At 44.0% G+C, this 27,269-nt stretch overlaps 2 protein-coding genes across 2 annotated transcripts; one reads left to right on the forward strand and one right to left on the reverse strand.

Annotated features, from left to right (window-relative positions):
- Positions 1–36: 36 nt before the first annotated feature.
- Positions 37–12,357, reverse strand: si:ch211-195b21.5 (serine/arginine repetitive matrix protein 5). The gene is made up of 8 exons (XM_017702573.2): positions 11,718–12,357; positions 10,734–10,819; positions 8,833–9,421; positions 7,528–8,179; positions 5,555–5,631; positions 4,952–5,045; positions 3,179–3,297; positions 37–841 (listed from the first exon to the last, which is right to left on the reverse strand). The coding sequence occupies exons 1-8, from the start codon at positions 11,958–11,960 to the stop codon at positions 428–430; spliced, it is 2,274 nt and encodes a 757-aa protein (XP_017558062.2). The 5' UTR covers positions 11,961–12,357; the 3' UTR covers positions 37–427.
- A 781-nt stretch (positions 12,358–13,138) lies between these two features.
- fam98a (family with sequence similarity 98 member A) lies at positions 13,139–23,400 on the forward strand. The gene is made up of 8 exons (XM_017702572.2): positions 13,139–13,405; positions 16,259–16,407; positions 17,136–17,270; positions 18,538–18,734; positions 18,819–18,899; positions 19,035–19,151; positions 20,265–20,432; positions 21,865–23,400. Exons 1-8 carry the CDS (start codon positions 13,368–13,370, stop codon positions 22,597–22,599), a joined length of 1,620 nt encoding a protein of 539 aa, XP_017558061.1. The 5' UTR covers positions 13,139–13,367; the 3' UTR covers positions 22,600–23,400.
- Positions 23,401–27,269: the final 3,869 nt, after the last annotated feature.

Below are 27,269 nucleotides of genomic sequence, written 5' to 3' on the forward strand. Positions count from 1 at the left end.
AATTTTAGCCATACTGATATGATTACAAACACACAGTACTGTATTAACCGGTCATTTATTTTGCCAAGGAAAAGAAAGGTTCTTCAAGAACTGAACCAAAAGAGGCTCCTATGTAGGACGTAAAACTCAGCAGCATGAAACCATCAGGGATTTATGTAGAAACTTTGACCACATACTGACCAATTTATTTATGGCATCAGCAACCGTTCACTCAGGTTCGTGATGGATTTTTCTGCTTTCATCAGGTTTCAACAAAATAGTGAACTGGCAGCTTGTAAATAACTGAGCAAAGGATGAAACTCTGAATTTGTAACATGAAAAAGAAAAAAAACAAATCTGATCCTTGTAAACAGCAGAGGTCCGATTACAAATCTACATTCTTTATCAAAAACGCGAGTGTTCCTATCGCAGCCGAGCAGCAGTTCGATTACTTGGCGGCATCCTTCTCAGCCTTCTCTTTTTTCTTCTTCTTCTCTTTCTTTTTTTCCTTTTTCTTCATTTTCTTCTCTTTCTTCTTTTTCTTCTTCTCGCTCTTGGGCGACTCATTGTCCTCATTTTTGTCCCTGCTCTCCTCTTTGCACTCTTTCTTCTCAGACTCTGCTTTGGTCTTGTCGTGATCCGTCCCGTGAGATGAAGATGAGTGGGGACTCTTTTCCTCCTTCGCTCGCTTCCTCTCCGGACTGCGCTCGCGGAAGTCTTGGTAGATGCGTGACGCCGCTGACCGTTTGTCCTGGATGGGTGGTCTCTCTCTGTCTCTGCAGTCAGACGGGGGTGGTCTTTGTTGGTGCTCTCCCTGCCTCTTGGTGTCCTTATGCCTGTCGTGATGATCCACCGTCGCCTTCTGCGGAGAATGGACAGAATTCTGGTTGGAAAATTCTGAATTTGCACACTTTTCCTCTTAACACAAATGTAGCCGATCAGTTCATTAGACACATTTGCTTTCTTGAACCAAGTGGGCACTAAATCATGAGAAGTTTCAAAAAAGGAGAACAAGATATTTAAATCATTGTGATAAGTGATACTGATACTACACAAATTATTTTATAATACATTAAAATACTTGATTGCTTCACCTTTATTTATCCATTCCTAGACCTGTCCCGATCCTGACCATTTAAAACAATGCACTTATAGGCTTTACAAACAGAATATTAAGTAATTAACTACACATGTACACACTTAAAAGGCCATTTTAATAGGTTGAACGTAGATTGCAGGAGTAAAATGAACATACTGCTCCAGCACCAGTAAAGTAGCTCGTAAAAAATGTTACTCATTTATAAGTAATTTTTTTTTTACTGATCTGTGTCCATCTGTATATGAAAGCTGCTGGTATTATACAAATACCAAAATATCTAAGCATAAATGTGTAACTCCATATGCTCGACAGCTATTTGCCAGGCTTACTTTGAACATAGCCAAATTGGCCAATTTTGATCAGCTATTTTAAAAAAATCAGAATTTGCCATAAAAATTCACAATTAGTGCACCTTTAGTAATTATATTACCATCATGGACAATGCAAGCTATAGGGTAAGGGTCTATAAAGGTTTTCATGATGACATTAGCCACGTTTACATGCAGCCTGATAATCTGTTAATAATCTGACTAACAGCTCAATCGGAATAGAATACGTCCATGTAAACACCTCAATCGGAATACAATTTCTGATTGAACGAGGTGGGTAATCCTCTAAATAATCCGTTAAATAGAAGAAAAATATCCGTGTAAATTTGCGTGATTGCGAAAGGTTTATACCGGTCAACACGACGGAGACGAGGTTTATACTCTGAGCTTTAAAAGACAACGGTGGGGCGGACGTCCAGCTTATGTATCTCAGAGCACGACGTCTTCCTTTATAAGTGCATGTGAAGGACGTTTTTCTGAGTCTGACGTCAGTTTAAAGCAATTAAAAACACAATCACTGCTCACTGCTGCTCATCTCACTCTGACTGGACCTCACGTGATGTTCGCTGTCACGGTAACGTTCACTCTCAGCGCTGCTCCAAAATCTTTGCATATAAACTCAGCCATTGTAGAGCTGGAAAATATGACCATTTATACTTATCGTGCTAAATTATTAATTAGTATTTACTACGAACTGTCAAGCTGACATGAAATTGTAAAAGGAGTGATTATAAAGGCACTGACTCTACAGAGGCAGTTACCTGTATTCAACAAGCTGCTCCTCCAGGTCTTTGCCTGGTTTTTAACCTCTTTTCCAGCTCTCTCATATGCTACTGCCTGAACGACTCTTTCAGTTATGTTGCTGGCCATCTCATGCTACAGGACTCAGTCGTAAACAGTCAAACGTTTGACATCAGGAGGCCTCTGCTCATTCCGGAGCTGCCAGTTGCTCCTAGAAATTTGCTTTGCTGCCAAATTCAAGGCAAATCAGGTTTAAAATCGACCTAAAAGTGCACTGGCTTTAGTTTTGCACAGGAGCTATGATGCTAATGGACTCTTACGCCCCCCCCCTGCCTACCTAAATCATCACAAACCATCTGACCCTGTATCACATCTGCTTATCTATTAAAATGGACAGACGTTCTGCTTTTATCTACGCAACATACATTTTTACATCCTTATAGACAACAGTATGTCATGGGGTGGCAGGCAACACATAAGCCTGTCTTTTCTGAGATTAATTAACAACCTAATGCTGATTGAGGCAAGAGTGTGATGTAGCTATGCTTGAAGGAAGACAGAGAAGAGCAATTACGATGAGTAGAGGATTACAGGAGTTTGGGGGCAGCAGCACTGAAAGTCTAGTTGAAGGAACTGTGAGGAGTCCAGCATTAGAAGATCGGAGAGCATGAGAGGGACAATATAATGAAACGCAAGGTGTGTCGGAGCCAGACCATGTGAAGCCTTGAAGGTAATAAGAAGGATTTTGTACTTAATCCTAGAACTAATAGGAAGCCAATGCAGCTGTCGAAGAACAGGAGAAATAGGAGCTGTGCGCTTGGTGGAGGTAAGTACCGTGGCTACATTGGCGTCATGGCTCCAACGTAAAGCTAAAGAAGTAGACTTGACACCAAACCCATCCTGAAGACTGTATTAAAGGGTGTCTCTGAGAGCTGGAAATACCTTGCATAAACCTATACAGAAATCAAACATGCATGTTCATACCATTACCCAGAAGAAAGGACTATTTTGTATTGCTGTGAATTGTTACCTTCTGTGTGTTGTTGTGTTTGTGGCAGGCACTGTGGCCCTCCGCGCTATTCAGATCCCCAAAGAACTCCTCACATCGCTGGCAAAAGAAACCTATTACTGGGATCAAATCACCTGAACCTGCAAACAGAAGAGAGAGTCCAGATACATGCACCTTAGAACTACAGTATGGTTAATGAGCACATTTTTCAGTTAATACGATAAACGTTACGGCCTTTTGCACAGGGTGCATGTTCTTAGCTACGTTGCTACCTAAAGTCTGGTTCGGACTGGATTAGTTTATGAGCTGCCTTTCACGTTACTTAACTCTAATACATGCAATCCAGCCAATCAGGGACTTGGGAAAGGTTGACTAGAGACTGATCATGCAAGCAGGTAGGTCTACAGGAGAAGGGTCGGACACCACTATGTTTAAAAAAAACACTACTCTGTTTAACTGAACAATATAAAGTCAGTACAAAGTCATACAGACTTTGGTAGTAAATATAGACTTTTTCGCCTCCGTTTTACTAGCCCACACGCCTCCATCCGTATTGGGGAAGAGATTGTAACTATGCGTGTTTAAAAACGGGCTAAAGTGGCAGAGTACATGCCTGGCGGGAATATGCCACCGAAGGGTGTTTAAAGCGACCAAGCGCTTTGTGTCCGACTGCCAGGGTGTCAGCAACACCTCGCTGTGCTAACAGACCCTTGCCCACGGCTACCTGGAGTCATTTGTTTATTAGCACAATAGGGCACGCTAAGGCTACATTCAGTAGGCAAAAGTGGCCCAAATCTGATTTTCTCACCAAATCAGATTTTTTTTGTTGGTCTGTTCACAATGTCTTTTAAATGTGGTCTGTATGCGACTTCAGTCTGAACAGGTCATCTCCTAAAAACCGACCTACACACGCAAGAACAATGATTCATGTGCCTCATCCAGAGGTTAACAATCTTGAGTATTAACAGACGTCAGTCCCTCCCAGAGGGTTCAGTTTCATCTTCACCAGCATCACAGGAGCCATCATGAAGCTTCACTGAATAACAGCTGGGCTCCTCACTCAGAATGTGTTCAGGGTCACCGTAAAACCGTGCCACGGTCACTTCTTTGGTTTGCGTCCTTCAATTCTTTAAACTTTGCTTTCAGACTTCTAACTGTTCTTTGACGCTGCAGCCTTGTTCTCCTCCGGTGGCACTCGCTCGAAAGAAACGTCAGTCTAAATGTTTGAGTCTCAGCAGCCCGAAAGTTGGACTGACGAGTTGGACTGACGGAAAGTCGCACCCTGGCTGTTCAGATGGAGTCGCATTGCTGAAGATCAGATACGTACTGGATTCCAGCGCCACATATGAAAGCGTGTCAAACTGGGATTGAAAATGTCAGATTCAATGTGTTTTCTTGTGGTTCACACTGACGCAGGCACACATCTGTGATCAGATGAAGAAAAAGATCGGATTTGGGCCACTTTTACCTGCTGTGTGAACGTAGCCTAAGCTTACGTAAGCTCATGGTATCAGCTGGTAAATATTTAAGAGACTCTTCCAAAGCCTTCATTATTTCATGACTCGGGAAGTCTAGGAGAACAGCGAGTAGCACCTGTAAAAGAGGAAGGCATCCCAAGACCCCATGTAAATTTAATCCTGTCTGAATCAGGCTTACATTAGTTGATGCTCATCCATATCTTTGCTTTTAAAGTGCAGATTCAGATGTAGGAATGTCCCATATTGTCACCGTCTCAGATCTGTCTCAGTACCTTTGTGTTGAGTATGAACAAGATAACTTGACGTGAGAACATACCCTCCTGCTTCAACAGCCCCTCTAGTTCCTTCACCAGGTACTCTTTCCTCTTCATCTGGATCTGTTTCTCCCTCCTCTCCTTTTCGTCACTCCGCTACAGTTGCACAAGAACTAGCATCAGCACACAGTCAGCAAAACATTACCAATAACCACCGATCGGGCATAACATTTCTCCTGGTTTCTACGCTCATTGTCCACTTTATCAGCTCCACTTACTGTATAGCTGCACTCTGTAGTTCTACAGTTACAGACTGTAGTCCATCTGTTTCTCTGATACTCTGTTACCCTGTTCTTCAGTGGTCAGGACCCCCATGGACCCTCACAGATCAGGTACTATTTGGGTGGTGGGTCATTCTCAGCACTGCAGTAACACTGACGTGGTGGTGGTGTGTTAGTGTGTGTTGCACTGGTCTGAGTGGATCAGACACAGCAGTGCTTTACTCACACAGCATGACAGGATGTTAATTTCACATACACCAGTCTGGAAGCGTATGTATTTATTAAGTTTATCCTGTCGTTTATTCAGCTTTTCCCTTTACTTTGTCACCCATTTGTATGCAGAACTGCTAGCAGTACATCCAGGTTATAAACGTCTCTCGTTACCTTTTCTCTGTGTTCAGATTCCCTGTGAGAATGGCTGCTTCCGGAACGATTACTCCTACCGTCATCAGACTTGGGTGCTGAAAACAGAAAATTCGGTCCATGTGAGGTAACGGAACTCTCAACAAATCTCCTTTCATTTAGAGTAATTAAATCACTACCATTGCATTCAAAGGGCTGAATTTTTCCCACTTTACCTTTCAGGTCTTATGAAAACAGGGAAACACAGTGGGCCTTATTCATCAAAGTTGCCAGTCTGATCGTAAAATGAGTGCATTCAGGTTTCGCTGAAATTTTTGCTACTCATCAATATTATCTTTAGCATATCGGTACGATCAAACTCCGATCTGGTAGGAGTGTGGACATTTGAGCGTGATTTGCAGATAACCAAGCAAATAATCAAAACTATTATCTGTGATCTGTAATTCCAAAAATTTGATCAAAAATGTGCACATGGAAATGTGTACTAATTTTACATGCACAGTCCTATAAAACAAATGCTGAAACTATTCCCCGTTTCATTTAAAGACGCATTACGCCGTACTATTGTTTTATACTAACAAACGACAACCCAGAAAATAAACATATTGTAAAGTAATAAATGATTACTTTTTTTTATTTTAACATTATTAATTTATGAGCTGTGAACACAGCCATTCGTGTGCTTCATTTTAAGAACATGAAAGTGAGGTACTAGTAGGCTGGCACTTGATTTCACGCACTGAAGCCGATTCATCGGCTGTGCTCAAATGACCGCTTGTTTCCAAATTGTACCAAAGTTTCATGAATCAGATGCAAAATAGTTGTGTGTCATTAAACAAAGTCAAATCTGAGCTCATGTTTAGGCAACTTCAATGAATAAGGGCCAGTCACTAAAACAAACCATAAGCTACTGGAATGCTACCCTTTGAGGAGAATCTTTAGCCTGCTAAATGTGAGTGAGTGAGTGAGCGAGCTACAAGCCAGTCTACAAGGTGCTACAAAAATAAAATAAAATAAACACCAGCAGAAGTTTTAACATAACTTAAAACAGCTTCATATTCATTAATAGTGTCTTCATTGGTATGCAGAGCAGGTTTTGCCTAAATTATAATTTTACAGTTTTCTTTTCCACACTATTGTTAAATCTCAAATTTGAAATTCTTTCTCCTAAAGGTGGTTTAATCACCTGAAAGCTTCGAGTGCGTACATCACATCTAAAATGTATGCGCTTTGGCATTACTCATAAGGCCTTTAGCAGTTGTTCCTTCAGTTCTGCGTTTTTGCATTGAAAAACGGCAAGATCTAAACAGCTTGGTACGGATGTAATACACAGGGTTATTCAAAAAGAATGATCTGATTTCAAAGCGCCACATTTTTACAACCGTGAGGCGCCGAGGAACCTATCACAGTCCAGTTGTAAGAGGGGGTCAGAGAGTGTCTGACTGGCTCCTTCCGTCTGAGAGGAGCTGAGACCCCTGAGCAGAAAGCGTTCTGCGTTCTCCACGTCAATAAGAGTGAATCCGTCAGAACTGTGAAGCTCCAGCAGCTCAGAGCGTTCGGCGCTGGTCCCACAGCACTGGATGATCTCCGAAATCCCACTGAAAGAGCCGTGAGAGCAGCGACGCCCGACACGCTCCGTCCAGTCTGGGATGAGTTAGACTGTGGTGTTGATGTCGTCCGTACAGCTGGAGGAGGTTCAGACTGAGACTTTGTAGAATTACATAATAAACTTTATGCTCATTTACACCGTTTACAGCTCACTGCACTGATCTGTAACGATTTACGAGATAAATTAATCCATTTGAAATCAGATTAATCTTTTAGAATCACCCTGCATATTAAGCTATCGCAATCAAAGAAAACATACAAAAACACATTGAAACGCTAGGTGTCCCCAAACTTGTGACAAGCGAAGTAACCTGAACACCTGTCGAGATGCACACTGTTAAATTACTGCTTCATTAATCATGATCAGATCCAGCACTGACTGGTACCTTTAGACAAAGCCTGCAGAGCTTCCAGGGCTGGTTTGAGCAATGCAAGCCCTGAAGCTGGAGAAGTCCCTCTGTGCTCCACCTGTTTCTGCTTCAGTCTGGCTGCCATCTTACTGATATCAGTCATGCCAAGGTTCAAACCGATAGTCTTTAGCAGGTTCTTCACCTTCTCACAGTCCTCAGGAGTGACCTTAGCTGTGTCTGTAGACAAGGGCTGTTTGCTGGGCACGGCTTGAGCTTTAGGCTCCTGTAGAGCGGAGTTCTGGCAGAGGAGCGTCTTGGTGAGATATGGAGACTCTGCTGAAGAAATCACCGTCTCCACTGGGGACTGCACTGGTCTGGTCTGGGCCAGAGGGACGGTGACAGCCTGAGGTTTGGACCTTTCTTCTTCCTCTCCGTAAAGGAACTCCTCTTCATCCTCGATGCTTGAGAACATGGGCTTGACCTCTGGCTGCAGCCTGGGATTGTCCCAGGATAAGATCCAGGGGAAGGAGCTGGCACCCTCTCCGACCCGCTCATGAGGCAGCAGGCCACTCTGGTTAAAGCCAGCGAGGATTTCAGGTTCATACAGCTTTTGTGGATATTCTGAATACTTCTGGAAGGTTTCCATCACAGGCTGGCTTTCTTGAATTTGTCTCGCTTCGTCTGGGATCTGTTAAAAAATATATATCATAAATAGAATTTAGGATTAAAGAGTGGTGCTGAAAAGTAGAGCTGGGCGATATGCCAAAAACGTTGTCACGATAAACAAAATTCAAATCAGCTGATATCGATAAATGTGCAATCATTATTACTTTCAAGTTTAAAGGCTGATTTTTGCTCCTGGCTGTTTTAAACTTCACAGTGGAACATTTAACAGATCGGTCACGGGACAGTGGGAGAAAGCTTCTTTCACGGCCGCAGTTTTGCAATAGTCATAATTTAAGAAAGCTGTGTGGTGACGAGTGCTAGACTGTTTAGTTTCCCAACGTCGTCAGCTTAATACGAACAGCGAACGTTATCTGGCTCAGTAGGTCAGTGATGGATCACAGCGCCTTACTGCCATCACTCCTACCACATCCACGTCAGGGCACGTCACAGTGTTCAGACCCCGGATAGTTCGCTGGATTTCTTTATTCTATCATAGTCGTTTGAGTGGTATATCAGATACATCAATATATCTGACGCTTGCTGTGTAAAGCGCAAGTGATGCAGAGGTCTTTGATTAAAATTCAATAAAACATCATGAAGCAAAAGGTCCAGAACATCATAACGTCGTAAAATCAAAACCACTGTTCTGGAGGTAAGCGACAGTAAATGTGGTACCTGGTTCCTCATGAGGGCGCCTTTAACCACAGACAGATGCTTCTCCAGCTCCTTGCTCTGCAGAACCTGCTTCAGGCCCTGGAACAGATCTGGCACTGCGATGTCAGGCGGACTCACTCTGTTGCTGTTGGTACCACCATGTTCCTTCGCACTCCACTGAAAGTCTTTACTGGAGTCTAGCCGTGGCTGGCTCTTACTCCTCATCGCGCTTTTGTCGCGGCTGTGGCTCCGACTCCGGGCGCGACTCTTCGCTCTGGTGTGACTTTTTCCACGGCTTCGGCTTCGGCTCCGGCTCCTGCTCCTGCTCCTAGCTCGACTCTTCGCCCGGCTCTTTGCTCGGCTTCTTCCTCGACTGCGGCTCCGGGCACGGCTCTTCCCCCTACTGCGACTTCGGCTGCGGTGCCTGCTCTTACTGCGGGCGCGGCTCCTGGCTCGGCTCTTGCTCCGCGTGCAGGAGTGTTTCTCTGAGCTGTGGTTTCCGATCTCATCGTCCTGGCTCTGCCTTCTGGTGCTCTTTTCTCCAGACTGACCGGACAGCTCCAGCCTGTCTTTGGCTTCCAGGATTCGGAGAAACTCTTCAGCTTTTTTCCTGCAAGGAGGGACTTTTGTTAGTCGACATTACCTCAATTCCTTTTCTATTCGAATTCGGGAACTGTATACTGAATACAACTGCTGGATAAAGAGATATTTGTAATGCTCTCAGAGACGCTAACAGCAGGCCTGTGCACAGGTATTTTGGGGTGCAGGGGCTTAATGGCACAAAACAAGACAAGTGAACATGAATTACAATTACACTTCACAGTAGGGCTGAACGATTCTGGACAAGTACCTAATTGCGATTTTTCTGATTGATACCGCGACTGTGATTTAAATTGAGGTCCAGGCCTGTTATTTTGGCCAAGAAGACCAGAACATCTGTTTCTGGCTTGAGACCTGAACACTGAACATGTCGGACTGCCAGTTAGCTGTCGTTGTGATGTCACATAGTTGCTTGGTTGCTTCTGATTGGTCCAACTCATCTACAGGCAGTTTGCAAGCTCTGATATTACATTATTATGCATTATGTTCCTCACTTAAGATGTCGATTTGAAAATTGCAATTTCAATATAAAAATGATTCGCTCTTTCAGAAGAGGAGGGGAAGAGAAGGCAAAGGGAAGGAACATTACAGGCCTACTGTGTTTCACCAACCTCAGGGGCCGTCTGATCATTTTAACCTCCGTCCAGACACAAATCTCTGTGATTTTTCAGCAATATTTTTTTTTCCGCCTCACGCTAGGAAAAAAATTAATGAAAATCGCTGTTTTTCTGTTTGCCGTATTTAGTCCCTTATTCTGAATCCCAGAATTCGGAATTGATGGATGCTTCGGAAAAGTCCCTTAACCAATGACTTGGACTGGGTGATAGAGCTTTATCCGGGGTCTCTGCACTGGGGTCTCTGCACTGGGGTCTCTGCACTGGGGTCTCTGCACTGGGGTCTCTGCACTGGGGTCTCTGCACTGGGGTCTCTGCACTGGGGTCTCTGCACTGGGGTCTCTGCACTACAGACTGATTAAACTAACTATAATAATGGCAGCTACACGTATAAAGCATTATTTTATATTCACATATGCGCAGACAAAAACAGGAGATCTTTCAAGTCTATATAAATAAACTTTTAGTTTTCTAGACGTAACAAATGCGATCACACGTCCAGAAACATCTGTAGAAAATACAGCCCACCAGAAACTTGTGTGGAGGTAAATTTATCCCCATCTGGATGTGGGAGTTTGATCACTGAAGAGATGGTCCCCCTGATAAAGGTACTGAGTCTGAACAGGGATCCGAGAACAAGATTTACAATGATCAACGCAACAAAGTCTGAATCTCAGGCTGTATTAAAGTTTAGCTCCACTCACTCACCTCACTTCCAGGCTCTGCAGGTCCGTCTGTTGGACTGTCCATCCCTGGGGTGGCTGGTTGTGTTGAAACTGCTTTGGAGGCCCAGCCTGTCAAAACAAAATAACAGACACAATGTGGACAGCAGTCAATGCTGATATGATACCGGACATATATACAGATACCGGTCATATACTTATATACATATATAAACTCACTGTCCATTTAATCAGCTCCGTTACAGACTGTAGTCCATCTGTTTCTCTGTTACCCTGTTCTTCAGTGGTCAGGACCCCCATGGACCCTCACAGAGCAGGTACTACTTGGGTGGTGGGTCATTCTCAGCACTGCAGTAACACTGACGTGGTGGTGGTGTGTTAGTGTGTGTTGTGCTGGTACAAGTGGATCAGACACAGCAGCGCTGCTGGAGTTTTTAAACACTGTGTCCACTCACTGTCCACTCTATTAGACTCTCCTACCTGGTCGGTCCACCTTGTAGATGTAAAGTTAGAGATGACAGCTCATCTGCTGCTGCACAGTTTGTGCTGGTCACCCTCTAGTCCTTCATCAGTGGTCACAGGATGCCGCCGGCTGGATATTTTTGGTTGGTGGACTGTTCTCAGTCCAGCAGCGACACTGAGGTGTTTAAAAACTCCTGTGCCTGATCCACTCAGACCAGCGCAACACACACTAACACACCACCAGCACGTCAGTGTTACTGCAGTGCTGAGAATGATCCACCACCCAAACAGTACCTGCTCTGTGAGGGTCCATGGGGGTCCAAAGTATCAGAGAAACAGATGGACTACAGTCTGTAACTGTAGAAGTACAACGTATAGTGAAGTGAAGCTGATTCAATAATTAAGTGTAAACACAAGGAGGAGGTTTCAAAGTTATGGCAACAAACCAAAACAAAGTTAGAGCAAGTCTGCAAATGTGTCAGTAATGAGGACCGTAACTGTAACTAAGAGAAAGAAGACCGAGTTTGGTTGTTTGGACGTTCCTTGCCTCGTAAAACGGGTCTCTGCTCACTGCTCCGCTGAAGCTTTCGGCGCCGGGGCCTCGGTACGGAGGATGCCCCGGTGGAGGCTCGGCGACCGGGCTCGGATATGAAATCGGACCAAGGGCTCCGCGGTACGGCGGGGGGAAAGGTGGCCTGTTAAACGGGTCCGAAAAGGGTGGTCCAGCACCGTACGGGGATTGGTGTAAAGGAGCCCGGCGGTAGTCTGGGTTAGACGGTCCTCGGTACATCTCGGCTACCTTAGCTTAGCCGCTTCGCCTGTCTTTCTGGTGCGGTCAGCTAGCTTGGCAGTTAGCGAGGAGCTAACTGCTAAGCAACAACCACAAAAGCATTGCTTACTAACACACACGGCAGGTTATTAGTCCCGCATCGTGTCTTATGTCAGTTTTAGCTTACAATCAAGGTACAAAGCATCTAGTCGGCTCCGAAACCACAACAAAACTGTACGTTAACGTAGTCCTACTATGAGCGTGTGCCTGCAGACCGCACGGCGGCCGAATCCCAAATAGCTCCACACGCACTTTGTAGTACACTACGAAGGGCGTGAAAGAAGTGCGAAGCCCTCAAATAGCGACGCTCCAGGGCGCTCCCGAGCGAGTGCGAAATGAATGGGTTGGTTTTGCGCAAGAACATTTTTAATGTAAAAATGATACGTTCATTTTCTGAACACAGACCAACGTGAAGCATTTCGACACCGCTGTTATATTTTTAAGAGCTTTCAAACTCGAGCTGTGTGAGTTTAAGACAACGCCTCATGACGTCAGTGAGCGCGAACAGCCAATGAGCTGCTCCGCTCGCCAGTCAATCATCACGCGCTAGCAGTAATATTAACCAATCAGCACTCACTAGCAGTAATGCCCGCCTCCTGCTCTCCTGCTGCCCAAAACCCGTTTGCTGTAGGAAAGAAAAAGGAGATATATCGGAAGATTTCTTCGCTTTTTTACTGAAATGCACCCTTCTGCTTTCTAAAAGTAAAGGAAGGTTCTGGGCGAGTGATTAGAAACTATTATAACGTCGTTTTTAGCCGTTGAGCTCCATTCACTCCCATTCATTGAGGACTCGCTCGCGGGCGCCCTCTGCTGTTCAGCGGTCCAGTTTTAATATAACGCTAACTGGAAGCGGCCCGGGGCTCCTCATAAACCGGCCTCACACAGCGAACAACGGGTAACGCGGCACTTATATATGTATGTCTGTATATCTAAGCCCTGAAACAGCGCACTACAAGTTTACTAGGGCAGGGATATATAGTAGGGGGCAGTTTGGGATTTGACTACTCTCTATCGCCCCCTGCAGTACGACAGAGGGAAGCGTTAGCCTGGCTACCGAGCTGTGAAGCTGCCTGTCGGGTCAGTTTTAGCTCGTTCACTCAGGCATTGTGCATAAACCTCTTCTTAAAGAGCTTTGAGGGGGAAAAACTGGAAGCGGTGGTACATGAGCCATATTAAAGCATCATTCCTTATTTAGGTGTTTTTATTCTCGTCGGGCAGATAAAACCGGCATTTTGACGGTCAGCAGCTGACTAGGGCCGTTAGGACCTGGCTGTGCCAACCCAGCAGCGGACAGCAGCTCCATTTCTGCCCGTTTCGGCTCCCGCGCTGGTTTCTGCCCTTCCACGTCAACACGGCCGTTTCGTCTGAATGGAAATCGATATTCTTGATTCTTTAGAGGACCTCGGGTAAGCGAGAAGCTTAGTTCCTCGGCGTGTTCCCCCCAGATTCAGCCTAACGGCCCCTTTTACCCCGCACGCCTGCTAAGCTAACTTCTCTAACTTCGCTTTCCGCGATAAAAGGCGCTCATTAATCTCGCTGCTGTGCTGTAAACTCCCTCGGGCCGGTGTCTGAAGCGTTTAGTAACACTAAAAACGCTCGTATTTTTCCAAACGCTGCAGAATTTGTAGCCTGAAGTTGCCTTTTTAATTCGAATTCGCCGTTCCACCTTAAATAGCGCAGTTGTTACGCTGTGCTGTCCGCGGGCGCCCGTATGTAACTACAGCGCATTTAAGGTGGAACGGAAAATTCCGAATATGAGCCTGACGCGTGGTAAAAATCATCGAGGGGGTTTCTAAATTTGCATTGCCCACTTTTGGTTAGTTAGAGAGAGAGATAATGAACACGCATTATTATTATTATTATTATTATTACTGTTATTATTGTTATTACTCTTATTTGGAGGCTTGGAATAGTCAGTCGAGTAGATCAAATAGAGAGATCCAGAGAAGCTCCAAGCATCTGAGAGCATGCATATAAATACATTAGCACAGCTGTGCTGTGGAGTGTGATGACCAGGCTAACCTCGCTGGCCAGTGGAGCTCCATGAGGAGATCCTGTAACAGGTTAAATATGCTGACACCAGGTGGTCCAGCCTTAATGAACCATTTCTCTCTTCCATAATGCAGTATTTCACAAATTGTAGGCGTGTAGTGGCTCAAACTGCCATATTCCCACAAGCCTTTTCTCTGAAGGTTCCAGCAGATGTTTCTAGAAAAACCACCGAAGCCCTGGGTGACTGAACCTGGCAGCGTAGCTTATTCTGCCAGATGGTGAAACGGATCTGTAATAACTCCGGATGCACAATATCGGATGATACTTGTTTAAAAAAAATACAACGGTCAGATGTTAGATATGATATTTCAGACTGATCGTGTATTTCGCTGCTGTCGGAATAAAACCTTGTATCTCCATTTTTGTCGATTTTCAGTTATTGACGTAATTTTAAAATGCATGTTGGCCTTTATATTGTGTGTAAATCCTGTGAAGGATGGACCAAAACAAATAACCAAAAATGACTTGGAAAGACGTCTGGTTCCATTGACTTGCATTGAAAGTAATGCATGTTTTCTCCTTTTCCTGTAAAGTTCCGTTTTGGAGGTGCAAGGTTTTGTTCCGACGGCAGCGATTTACTTGACTGTGTGTTATGGTGTTGAACTGTGTGGAGCAGAATGCTTAGATCCCATGTGCCGAACACAAGGACACAATCCTTTCCGGCCCGCAAAGTGTTTTAATTTTCTGTGAATATTAGCTTGTTTCAGGGTGAACTACAGTCCCCAGCATGCACTGCAACATAATGTGCGCTCAGACTCTCTCCTACCCCAACAACATTCTATAGGACAGCGGTTACACTTCAGTTCTATACAATTCTAGTTCCACACCAGTCGTCTCTTCAAACTAACCAACTGACTGCCGTTCAGCCAATATAAATACCCAGTGACCCCTCAGCATATTATTCAGTAACTGCGTGAAAGAAGGTTTTTTTTTTTTTAAAGTTCCCCTCAAATGAACAGAACATGTTTTATGACCTCCACATATCACTATATGCTTACAATTTACTGCTGAAAGCCAAAAATCTAATGTAACATTATGTTAAGTAGTGTTTCCAGAGCAGATCACTGAAGAGACGCCGTCTGTTTATAGTTTAGAGCCCAGATTTGGGGAAAAACGGGTCGACTTTCAGTAGAAAAACAAACTGAGTTCAGCTTCTTTTATTATAAGGGTTTAAAATGACATCACCGTCTATTAGACTGGAGAGAAGAGCTACAGCCTCACACGACGCCCAGCTTCTGAACGGAGCTTATGGAATATGAGCGTTATGAAGAACATGACGAAGCGCGTTCTGGAACCACCGGTGGTCCCGAGGAGTTAGAGGTTAATGAACTTGCAGCAAACAAAAGAGCCCAGGTGTCTAGTACAAGCAAGTAGGTAGTTCTAAAAGACTGAGAACCTGGGGACGTTTGAATTTTGAAATGTCGAATATCCATGTAATACTTCAAGGTCCACAAGTGCCTACATACTACTGTTGAGGTTTCATCGTAATTTGAATGTTAACGATGCAAGCCAGTGCAGGTGTCCGTTAGCTGAGGTAGCAGATTTAGTTAGTGTTCTCCTCCAAGCGTGTTGATCTGTCCGATGATGCTGTAGTTTGACGAGATGCAGTGGTGCTTCGCGTGTCTCCGACGAAGCCTGTGCCAGCCCTCGCCCTCTCAGCTTGGAAGCATTTTGTGACGGGAGAGATCTTGTTATCTGGCTCGGTAGGTCAGTGGTGGATCACACCGCCTTACTGCCACCACTCTTACCACATCCACGTCAGAGCATATCGCAGTGTTCAGACACCAGCTAGCAGACGTCTGGATTTTTCTATAGTAGTTTGAGCGGTGGACCACAATATGTCAGCACCAGACAAACGGAGTCCTCCTTTTAGATATGTTTAAACTGAAATTAGTGCTTTTTTCGTGTAACATCAATCACTAACGTGTTGTACAGATGCATCATCTTACAGTATCATGATGCTGTTTTTTTTGCCTGCTGTGCCCACTTCTGACACCAGTACAGTCTTACTGTGTAAAGGTCTTAACGTCCACGTGTTGTTTTCCTTAGGGTAGGGTGTGTTCTTGCTTCAGACAGATGTGTGTTTGGCAAACTTCAGTCCCGTTTATGCTCTCGGCGATGAGAGATCGGAACTGCAAAGACGTGGAAGTTATGCAAATGTGAAAGGATATCAGACACCGTGTCTTGACTCTTTTATTTGCTTGCAGGTATCAGGGTCCTCTGTTGGAGGATGGAGCTCTACAATTGGCACTCAGCGGTGGAGCCAAGTCGCCAGAGTTTACCAAGCTGTGTGCCTGGCTCGTCTCAGAGCTCAAACTCTACTGCAAGCTGGAGGAGAACGTGCACGCCACCAACTGTGAGTTAACAGCAGCACAGCCATGATGATTAAAAAGTCTTGACAAAGTCCTAACAGTGACAAAGTCTCAAAAGATTTGGGTAAATTTTTAATGGTTACTTTTGCATTTTAAGTGATGAGCGGTGTTGGAGATGATTTAAATGATTAACCAATACCCGAAAAATAAACAACCGTTCAGGCAATGCTGTTGGTTATTTAAAAAATAGAGGTAACGCTTTATTTGGATGGTCCACTGTAGATACTTTGGAAATATTCAGTATATTTAAGTAACATTCAACTAAATATCCATTAAATGCAGCTGATTGTGAAGGTCAGTGGTGCCTGGATGGTCCATTGTGGGTGCTTTGTAAATGCTCACTTGGTCGTTATGTAACATTCAACTAAATATCCATTAAATTCAACTGAACTTCAGGTTTAGTGTGAAAGAATGTATTGAATCTAAACCTAAACCCTCACCTTAACCTCAAGGTAAAACCTACATCTACTCCTAACCCTAACCATACTGTTGTTGGTAAGCAACTGAACATGACCAGAAAGTTTGTTAATGGTTTAAGTCCAATGCTCTGCTGTGAAAGTGGTAGTTGGGGACGGACCCACAGCGTATTCAGAAGCCTGACAGCCTGTGGGTAGAACCTGTTTATAATGTTCTGCATGTGTAGGATGGTGACTTTCCTCTGTCCTCAGGCTGACTGCAATGTGTCGGTCTTTCTCCTCCTGGTCTTGCTTAGGTCCAAGCGAAGCAGAGGGTTTCCAGCTGGAGATGAGTGGTCTACTGACCGAACTGGCCTGTCCATATTCCTCTCTCACCTCTGGAGACGTCACTCAGCGCCTGCTCAACGCCAACAACTGCCAGCTGCTGCTCAGTGCGTAACATACACCAGACATTCACATCAGGCAGATGCACCTTGTTCTGTCTGTAGGCTTTCAGGAGGAGTTCTTCGTGTGAGATTCTCTTCAGTGCAGCTTCTTCGCACAGCAGTGTTTGAGCGGAAATCTTCAATTTACCGAATTTTTTTTTCCTCCTTAGCCTGAATGTAGTTGACCCGCCGAGACGTTTGTAGTCTGAAGTGCACCTTCTTAGCTTTGTACTGGAGCTAACTTGTGATGGTATCTACAGCTGCCAGGCAAGCACTGCGCAAACTACGCACCTACAGCACACTACAGTATCCAACAGCAAGGAGTTCTTAAGTATCCGTAAAATGACCACACAGGTCCATTAATATAATTGAGTGTTAGGGCATCTTGGCAGCTGTAAGCTGCTATTACTTCTTAGCTACATTTGCTCCAATGCGAAACTGACGAGGCCAAACATTAGTTCTGCACCAAACTGAAAATTTGTGGCCAAAACCGACATTCAGTACACACCTGGCCAAAAAAACAAAACTGAAAGAACGTTTGTTTGTTTGTTTGTTTGTTTGTTTATTTATTTACCTCCCTCCCTCCCTCCCTCTCTGTTATTTGTTGCTATGTGGATGCTTGAATAAACATAGCGCACACATAAAAACTACAATGTTCCAAGGACACCTCATTGTTATGTTTGATCAAATCTGCTTTGAATAGGACAAAACATCATATCTGCTAAAAATACATTGACTGAAAGCATTGCGATACACAGCGATCAGGCAGAACATCCTGACCGCCTCCTTGTTTCTGCGCTCATTGTCCATTTTATCAGCTCCACGTATTATATAGATGCACTTAAACAGGTTCTGTGTTTATGAAAGTTTGAATGCCGTTTTTTTTTCTTGTTTCGGCAGAAAACGAAAGACGCAGGCACATTCAAACAGTTTGAGCGGCAGCAGATAAAAGGGGGGGGGGGGGGGGGATGTTGGCTAAAAAGAACTTCTTCATTACAGGTTTCGTATCCCATCACTCTGCGACGCTCTGAATGAGTGATTATATGCACCGTCTGCCTTTGTTCTCTTTTGAAAGTGGCACTTTCGACCGTTTTTTTGACTGAAGTGTTTCAGTCGCTGAGATTTCAGTGCATCCCTACCAAACGTGTCTCGGTTGATTGGCTGCGTTTGAGCTCAGATTCTTGTTAGACGTTTGGTCGAACCATCACTTTAACGAGGCAAAGGAAAAGAGTAAAGAATGTGTAAAAGAATCCGATTTTTCTTCTCGCTGTAGCATTTCTGATCTCGGAGCTGGAGGCTTCCAGGATGGTGCTGGTGAGCCACCCCCAGAAGAAAGCACAGGACACTGGTGGTAGTACAGGGGCCAGTGATCTCTTCATGGAGCTTAAGGGGATTTGTGTGGCTCTGGGCATGTCTAAACCTCCTGCCAACATCACCATGTTCCAGTTCTTCAGCGGCATTGAGAAGAAGGCATGTACAGATAAACATCAGTGCTGTAGTGACGGTCTTAATATTTCTGGTTAACGTTTGTGGTTTTATGCTTTCTCTATTCAGCTGAAGGAGGCTTTATCCAAAGTCCCTCCTTCTCATGTTGGGGGACCCCTTCTGAAGAAGCCCCTTGGTCCACTGCACTGGGTGAGTTATAAAAGCATATCAAATCAAATGAACTTGCCTTTGTTATATTTTAAGTACAGTTTGCTTATTTGATAGGCAAGTGTTGCTGACCTGAGCTGATATTATGTTCAATGACCTGTTCTGTTCAACGTCCAGGAGAAAATTGAAGCAGTCAACCAAGCGCTTGTGAACGAGTATGAAGTCAGGAGAAAAATGTTGCTGAAACGTCTGGATGTGACGGTTCAGTCCTTCGGCTGGTCAGACAAAGCAAAGGTTTGTAGAGGTTCGGTTTCCATTTGATGTCTGTCTGTTCAGCTGAATCATTTATACTGACTGAAGCAATGATGATGTTTTAAGTTGATATGAAATGAAGTAGAAAATTATTTCCTGCTTTTTTTTTTTTTTTTTTTTTTGGACCAATATTATTACTTTAACTCAACCACAGGCAGGCAAAAAAAAGTCAAATGATTTTCTAAAGTATTTATTTGTTGGGAGTTTTTTTTTCTTCTAAATGTCTGACTGAAAAACAAAAGTGAAATTTTAATTTAAGTTCATATTCCATAAGCTCCATTCAGAAGCTGGGCGTCGTGTGAGGCTGTAGCTCTTCTCTCCAGTCTAATAGACGGTGACGTCATTTTAAACCCTTATAATAAAAGAAGCTGAACTTTGTTTTTCTACTGAAAGTCGAGCCGTTTTTCCCCAAATCTGGGCTCTAAACTATAAACAGACGGCGTCTCTTCAGTGATCTGCTCTGGAAACATCACTTTTAGAAAACAACACTTGGAGATTTTTGGCTTTCAGCAGTGAATCGTAAGCATGTAGTGATGTGTGGAGATCATAAAACACACGTTCTGTTAATTTGATGGGAGCTTAAAAAAAATAAATAAATAAATTACGATGTGGTCACAAATTCAGATGGACAATCCAAAATATACGCTGGGGAGTAAGAGTACTGTGAACATGGTGCATAAATTTATTTAAGAAAGCAAAACGTCTGCCAAGGGAGTGAGCGCTTGATTAATTAAAACAAGGAATGCAATGAAATATGAAAAATAAGTTTCTAGTAACGATTGAATTTCTGTCTATGTACCTTCTAGCTCAGTGGCTTAGTGTTTCCCAGCTCTGCTGCACGTTTTATTGCTTGCGCTGCTCCAAACACACCTGATCCAACAATTTAGCTCATTGATAAGCCCTTATTGAGTGTGTGTTAAAGAAGGGAAAGCACTAAAAAGCGCAGTTGGGCCTCCAGGACCAAGGTTGGGAAACTATATGATGATCTTGAAAATTGTGTTTAATCTCTGTACTCACTTGTTTACAGGCTTTCGTTTGCACAACTTTCCATTTCTTCAGCTAGATTTCAACAGAACTGTTCCCCCATTTTGACAGACTCGAGCTGAAAAGCTGGCAAAAGTGTACCAGCCCCTCCGCTCGGCGCTTGGCTTTAAGAGCAAAGTGTGTGTGGCCCACCTGCTGGCTGCCAGAGAAGACTTATCAAAGATCCTGCGCACGAGTAGCGGCCACATCAGAGAAAAGACCGCCTGTGCCATTAACAAGGTAAACTATTGCAGTCGATGTGGAAGCAGTTTACATTTCACTTTATTTCCCGAGTATTCATTCTTTGCCTTGTTAGGGAGTTGAATGTTCAGTTGAGGACTGCCAAAATAAATTAAGTGTGATAAGTGTTGTAGATGTCGTGTGAGGCTGTAGCTCTTCTCTCCAGTCTAATAGAAGGTGATGTCATTTTAAACCCTTATAATAAAAGAAGCTGAACTTTGTTTTTCTACTGAAAGTCGACCCGTTTCCCCCCAAATCTGGGCTCTAAACTATAAACAGACGGCGTCTCTTCAGTGATCTGCTCTGGAAACATCACTTTTAGAAAATAACACAAAGAGGGACGGAGATTTTTGGCTTTCAGCAGTGAATTGTAAGCATATAGTGATATGTGGAGATCATAAAACACATATTCCAAACACCATTCACCACCCCAGAACTACTGGCACCCAGCTGAACAACCTGGAATCAGCCAGAAATGAACCCAACACCATTCACCAAACTAAACGGGCTGTAAGAAGCTTTACAGACCGGCTGGAACAAAACAACATTAATACTGATCTGGAGAAACTGACCAAACTGAGCTGAACCTGATATTGGGTCAGTTTTACGGCTCAGTCTGATTTGGTCCGACTCTGAAGATCAGACACGTCTGGCGAATGGTGTTGGGTTCATTTCTGGCTGATTCCAGGTTGTTCAGCTGATCTTCTGTCACAGCTGCCGACTGAAAAGCTGCTCAGTGGTGACGACAGTTTGGGAATTTAGTGTAAGGAGCTGGAGAACGAACTGCCGGCTGAGCAGCGAGTGGGCGGAGCTCGTTACTCTGACGTAGCAATGAGCTTCTCGTTAAGGAGCTATAATTAGGAGGAAGGAACTGAACATTAAAACATATTAAAGCCGCGTTCACGGCCAGTTTATTAATTTCTTACTGTATTTATTTAACTGCTGTATTAACACAGTAGAGCACTCAAGGAGGGAGTTATCACCAATAACATCACGGCTGTGGTGATCTACGGCCACCAGATCACAGCCGGGATGTTATTCCACGAGAACACACTCCCTCTCAGGTTCTACTGCTTAATCAGATTAATAGAATAACAAGCTAAAAGAGAATATTAGCAAGGCTATTACCAATCTCATACCTGTCTGCCCTGTGTTTATTAACCTGTGGTCAGTCTTGCGAAATGCATGCAGGGTATTATAGCGAGAGAACGCTGATGAATGAAAACTGTATAAATTTGTGAATTCTGTGAAAACTGAGTTTTAAATTGTAGGAAATTATAGGTTCAGGCCAGAAAGCTTAAAGCTGTGGATATTTGAATAGCAGCAGTGGTTAAGATGCCTGTCCTCGAGACATATAACTTCAAATAAGCCACATTATGCCGTTGTTTCATATCCTACAATGACTTCCTAAAAAAAAATGGATTTCCTGCAGGTTTTGATGGGTCGTGTTCCTGACCGAGGGGGTCGACCCAACGAGATCGAGCCCCCGCCTCCAGAAATGCCCACTTGGCAGAAACGGCAAGATGGACCACAAGGGGGCGGTGGAGGACAACATTATGGTGGTGGTGGTGGAAGAGGAGGAGGTGGCGGCAGAGGCGGCTATGAGCAGCACCAGGGGGGCAGGGGAGGGGGGGGCAGAGGAGACAGAGGGGGTAAGGTACAGGGAGGGTGGTCAGATGGCACTGGTGGTGGTGGAGGTGGATACCGCGGTCATTACCAAGATGGAGGAGGATATCAGGGAGGTGGTGGAGGAAGAGGAGGAGGAGGAGGAGGAGGAGGATATGGAGGAGGTGGCTACCAGCAGGGCCCGGGATACTACCAGGGAGGCCAGCAAGGCTACCAAGGAGGAGGCTATCAGGGAGCTCAGCAAGGGCCAGGCTACCCGGGAGGAGGCTACCACGGTGGGGGTGGACATCAGGGCAGAGGTGGTGGCTACCAGCATGACGGCCACTATCAAGACGGAGGTCAGCAGCAAGATAGAGGAGGCAGGGGTGGCCGTGGAGGGAGGGGAAGAGGAGGTAGAGGGGGAGGGGGTCAAGGCGGAGGCTGGGGAGGAAGAGGAGGGCAGAATTTTAACCAAGGCGGGCAGTTTGAGCAGTACTTCCAGCAAGGTGGACACCAGTACAGCCAGGCAGGCTTCGGGCAGGGCAGACATTATACCAGCTGAGGGACAGCCTTCATCAGTCCCGGCTGCATTGGTCAGAGAGGGTCATCAGGAGAGAGAAAAGCCTAGAGAAGTGCAGGTCAGCGCAAAGACAGACTGTTCCAATGATCTAGTTCCATATGTCTGTCTTCTTGGGAACGGCCTGATTGAGATTTTGAACGAACACTGTGTGCTTTCTTGCATGCGTGTGGTTGCCAACCAACAAGCTCGTGTTCTTACTAGACCTTTCCTAACAGTTAAGCTCATTCTCAAGGAGCGTGTGGCCGAGTTGCCAACCGTGTGTCCGTCAGCCCTTTGGGCCGCGCGAGACGTTTCGACGCCGCATGAGATCTTAACATCGCCCCAGTTAGATCACCTGCTTGAGCTGCGCTGCTCTGGTGTTGTTTCTGAGAAAATAAGCCTTATAAATTTTGGGGGACATCTGTTGTTACTCTAGTTTTATTTATTGACATACACCTTAAGCTCATATCACCATTCTCGAATACTTTCAGCCAATCATATAGTGTTATTGAAAACGATCAATACTTGAAAATGAAGCTTTGTTTTGGTTGGGTTTTTTCCCCTTTTTACTTTGTGTTGGTTTACAGTTACTCCTCCTGAGAAGCGGAAGATAAAGTGAGGTAGAAAAGCCTTCTGGTCATCTGGTGTATGAGTGTTACTGTTTCATGTGAGTGGGAGGAACAAATTGCCTCATTTAATTTGAAGAACCCAATGCTGCTTGTTGGAGGACTGCGTTCCTTTTTGGAGAAAGGTTTGAATGCGTATGAATGCTGTGAGCAATAAAGCAGAGTGTGATAAACTGTCTCTCGTTGGTTTATAACAGTTTGGCTCTACTTTTTGAGATAATACTATATAAAGGTTGTAATCAGGCGTAACATGATGAGCACCTCTTGTTTCTTCACTCACTGTCCACTTTATCAGCTCTACTTACTGTATAGCTGCACTTTGTAGTTCTACAGTTACAGACTGTAGTCCATCTGTTTCTCTGATACTCTGTTACCCTGTTCTTCAGTGGTCAGGACCCCCATGGACCCTCACAGAGCAGGTACTATTTGGGTGGTGGATCATTCTCAGCACTGCAGCGACACTAGTGACATGTTTGTGATACAGCTGGATCAGATGTAGCAGTGCTGCTGGACTTCTAAACGCTGTTGGACTGAGACTAGTCCACCAAACAGAAAAATCCTGTGTCCTGTGACCACTGATGAAGGACTAGAGGATGACCAGCACAAACTGTGCAGCAGCAGATGAGCTGTCGTCTCTGACTTTACATCTACGAGGTGGACCGACCAGGTAGGAGTGTCTAATAGTGGACAGTGAGTGGACACAGTGTTTACAAACTCCAGCAGCACTGCTGTGTCTAATCCACTTGTACCAGCACAACACACACTAACACACCACCACCACATCAGTGCTGAGAATGACCCACCACCCAGATGGACTCCAGTCTGTAACTGTAGAATTAGTGCTCTTATATGGTGTAAAGAGCTTTACTTCATGAAGTAGCCTGTTGTTTTATTCTTGACATTATCGTTAATGTTGATTAGTTCCTAGAACAGGGTGCGATCATTTTCCATAACTGAAGGTTTTAAAGACGCTCTTAAACGTCTTTAAAACCTTTACAATACGTTTACAATAGTGTAACGTTTACAATAGTGTAAAAGGTCTCCTCAAATTAACAACGTGTTTTATGATCTACACAAATCACTATACGCTTACGATTTACTGCTGAAAGCCAAAAATCTCCGACGCTCTTTGTGTTATTTTCTAAAAGTGATGTTTCCAGAGCAGATCACTGAAGAGACGCCGTCTGTTTATAGTTTAGAGCCCAGATTTGGGGAAAAACGGGTCGACTTTCAGTAGAAAAACAAAGTTCAGCTTCTTTTATTATAAGGGTTTAAAATGACGTCACCGTCTATTAGACTGGAGAGAAGAGCTACAGCCTCACACGACGCCCAGCTTCTGAATGGAGCTTATGGAGTATGAACGTTATGAAGAACATGAAGTGCGTTTTGGACTCACCGGTGGTCCCGAGGAGTTTAAGAGAAAGTTTGCCACAATAAGAACCAAAAGACTCATAAACAGAGTTCTTTATTTCAGAAATTACAGTGTGAGGTTCAGGACAGTAATGACGGTACTGAGTGACAGTTTCTGAAAAGCAGTGGGTTCCATTCCAACTACTAGACTAGCCTGCAGTTTATCAGTGTAGTGTACGTTCCTCAGTGAAGATGAAGCTTCTAGCAAAAATAAAGAACAGCTTGGCCACTCTGGTCACCACTCCTACCATAGCAGAACACCAAGCTTAAGAAAAGAATCAGGTTTTTTCTCCTACGGGATCAGTGACCAATACAGAAGCGGTAATAAAATCTCAAAGTATACTCATCTGAAAAGGATACACAATGACAAAAAAACCCTAAACCAAACTTCTTTTTCTACAAAAATACACTATATTTTAAATAACATGACTTTAAATTAATAACACTTCATTTCATTTGTCAGAATAGTTAATAGAGATTTTTTTTTCCCCACCTAAATTATTAACATCTAAATATCATTTCCACCAAAAGGGTCAAAGTAGAGAATGAAACCAGTCCCTTGCTGTTATAAGTTCAACACGGTGGGTCGAGCTTGCATCACAAATAAAGGCCCTGAGTCATTGATATCAGTCCAAAAGTGGGCAGACCACCCTACCTCGACAAATTTACTCAAAACATGGCAAGATATACATAGAAAAGATTTCAAAAAGCCAATATTCAGCCAGTTTATCGCTGAGCCTTTACAGCAAACCGTTTACCAGAAATAAATATCTGAAGGTAAAAATCCACAGTGGACTTGCTGTGTAAAGTAAAACACCTTATCCAGAGACTAAACAGACTTCGTTTGAGACAAAACAGACTCGGTTTGTACCCTGGCTGAAATCCGCGGTGTGGTAGATGCTACTGAAGACTCCCTACTGATACGAAACATCGTGTTATTCTTTGAGCCAATTCAATTCACTTTACTTAGGTAGACCAGTACATGATGATAGCCATAACAATAATGACAGTCGCATTAATACTTTCAGCTATATACAAGAATAATTTAATGTAAAATACAACAAAACCAGTGAGAAAGGAATGTGTCCCAGGCTACGACCTCTTGTAACTATCTGAAACACTTTTAGCACATCAGGCCCGTCATGTCCTCGTTACTGAAGTGGATAATAATGCTAGGCCTCTCTAGACTAAACTGTCCAGACTAGCATGAAGCCAGTGCTACACAAAAAAAAAACAAAAAACAAGTATTTCTTTTAGAAATGACCGTTTTTCCACACGTGGATCCCTGTTTAAAGGGGAATTTCTGCATAATTTAGCAGTTGAAATTGTAAAACAATGGGAAACAAATGGGACCAGATTGATGTGAAGTAAAACTTACTGGTTTTGATTTCTTTACAGTGGCGGTGACCGGAACCGAGACTTGCAATGTTTACCGAACAAATACAGCGTGATTCAAAAAGATTCGTCCGATTTCAAAGCACCATATTTTTACAGTCGTGAGTCGCCGAGGAACCAATCACAATCCAACTGTAAGAGGGGCTCATAGAGTGTCTGACTGGCTCCTTCCGTCTGAGAGGAGCTGAGACCCCTGAGCAGAAAGCGTTCTGCGTTCTCCACGTCAATAAGAGTGAATCCGTCAGAACTGTGAAGCTCCAGCAGCTCAGAGCGTTCGGCGCTGGTCCCACAGCACTGGATGATCTCCGAAATCCCACTGAAAGAGCCGTGAGAGCAGCGACGCCCGACACGCTCAGTCCAGTCTGGGATGAGTTTGACTGTGGTGTTGATGTCGTCCGTACAGCTGGAGGAGGTTCAGACTGAGACCTTGTACGGTTACATAATAAACCTTATGCTCATTTACACCGTTTACAGCTCACTGCACTGATCTGTAATGATTTACGAGTTTGAAATCGGATGAATCTTTCTGAATCACTGTATAATCATTTAATTTACTGCATAAATTGCCAATTTGTTTGTCTTAAATGGCCAGTGAACCCACACATGACTTGCTTCATTGTAGATTAGTGATATGCTTTACAACACCTCCCCACCCCATCATGAATGAATTAAAGAAAGCAAAAAAAAAAGACGTTTGAGACCAGAGCCTTGTCTTAAAACCATCGTAAAACAAGGTCTCAGGCATGGTACGACGTTCATCAGTGAGGGAGCTGGTAAAGACATTGAACTCTTTAGACGTCTGGTTCCTATCACCGCCACTGTGAACAATTCTCACTCTGTAGGCCTTTGACTTTGTTTACATATTAACGATTTAATTAAGCAGAAGTGTTTAAACATTGGTGGAATGTGGAATTCCTCTATAGCCTTGCGTTCACCACCACGACTTTAAATACATGAATAAAAGAAAAAAAATGGATAATAATCTTGAGATTGAAAGCGTTGAGTCTCACTGGTATTGTGTTAATTGTCAATCAGCTTCCACTCATCGTTAGCACTGATGTTTGGGTCAAGCATTCTTTTAATAATTGGGTGCCGAGACCATATTGGTAGAGACACGTGGCTCAGGTTTATAAAGCTACATTCACATTACGAGCCTCGTTGCCCAAATCCGATTTTTTGATCAGATCCGATCTCTCTGACGCGATGGTTCACACTTGTTTAGGTAAAGGATTCAAATCCATC

The sequence above is a fragment of the Pygocentrus nattereri genome, chromosome 10 (genome assembly GCF_015220715.1).
Source record: "Pygocentrus nattereri isolate fPygNat1 chromosome 10, fPygNat1.pri, whole genome shotgun sequence".
Classification (NCBI taxonomy): domain Eukaryota; kingdom Metazoa; phylum Chordata; class Actinopteri; order Characiformes; family Serrasalmidae; genus Pygocentrus; species Pygocentrus nattereri.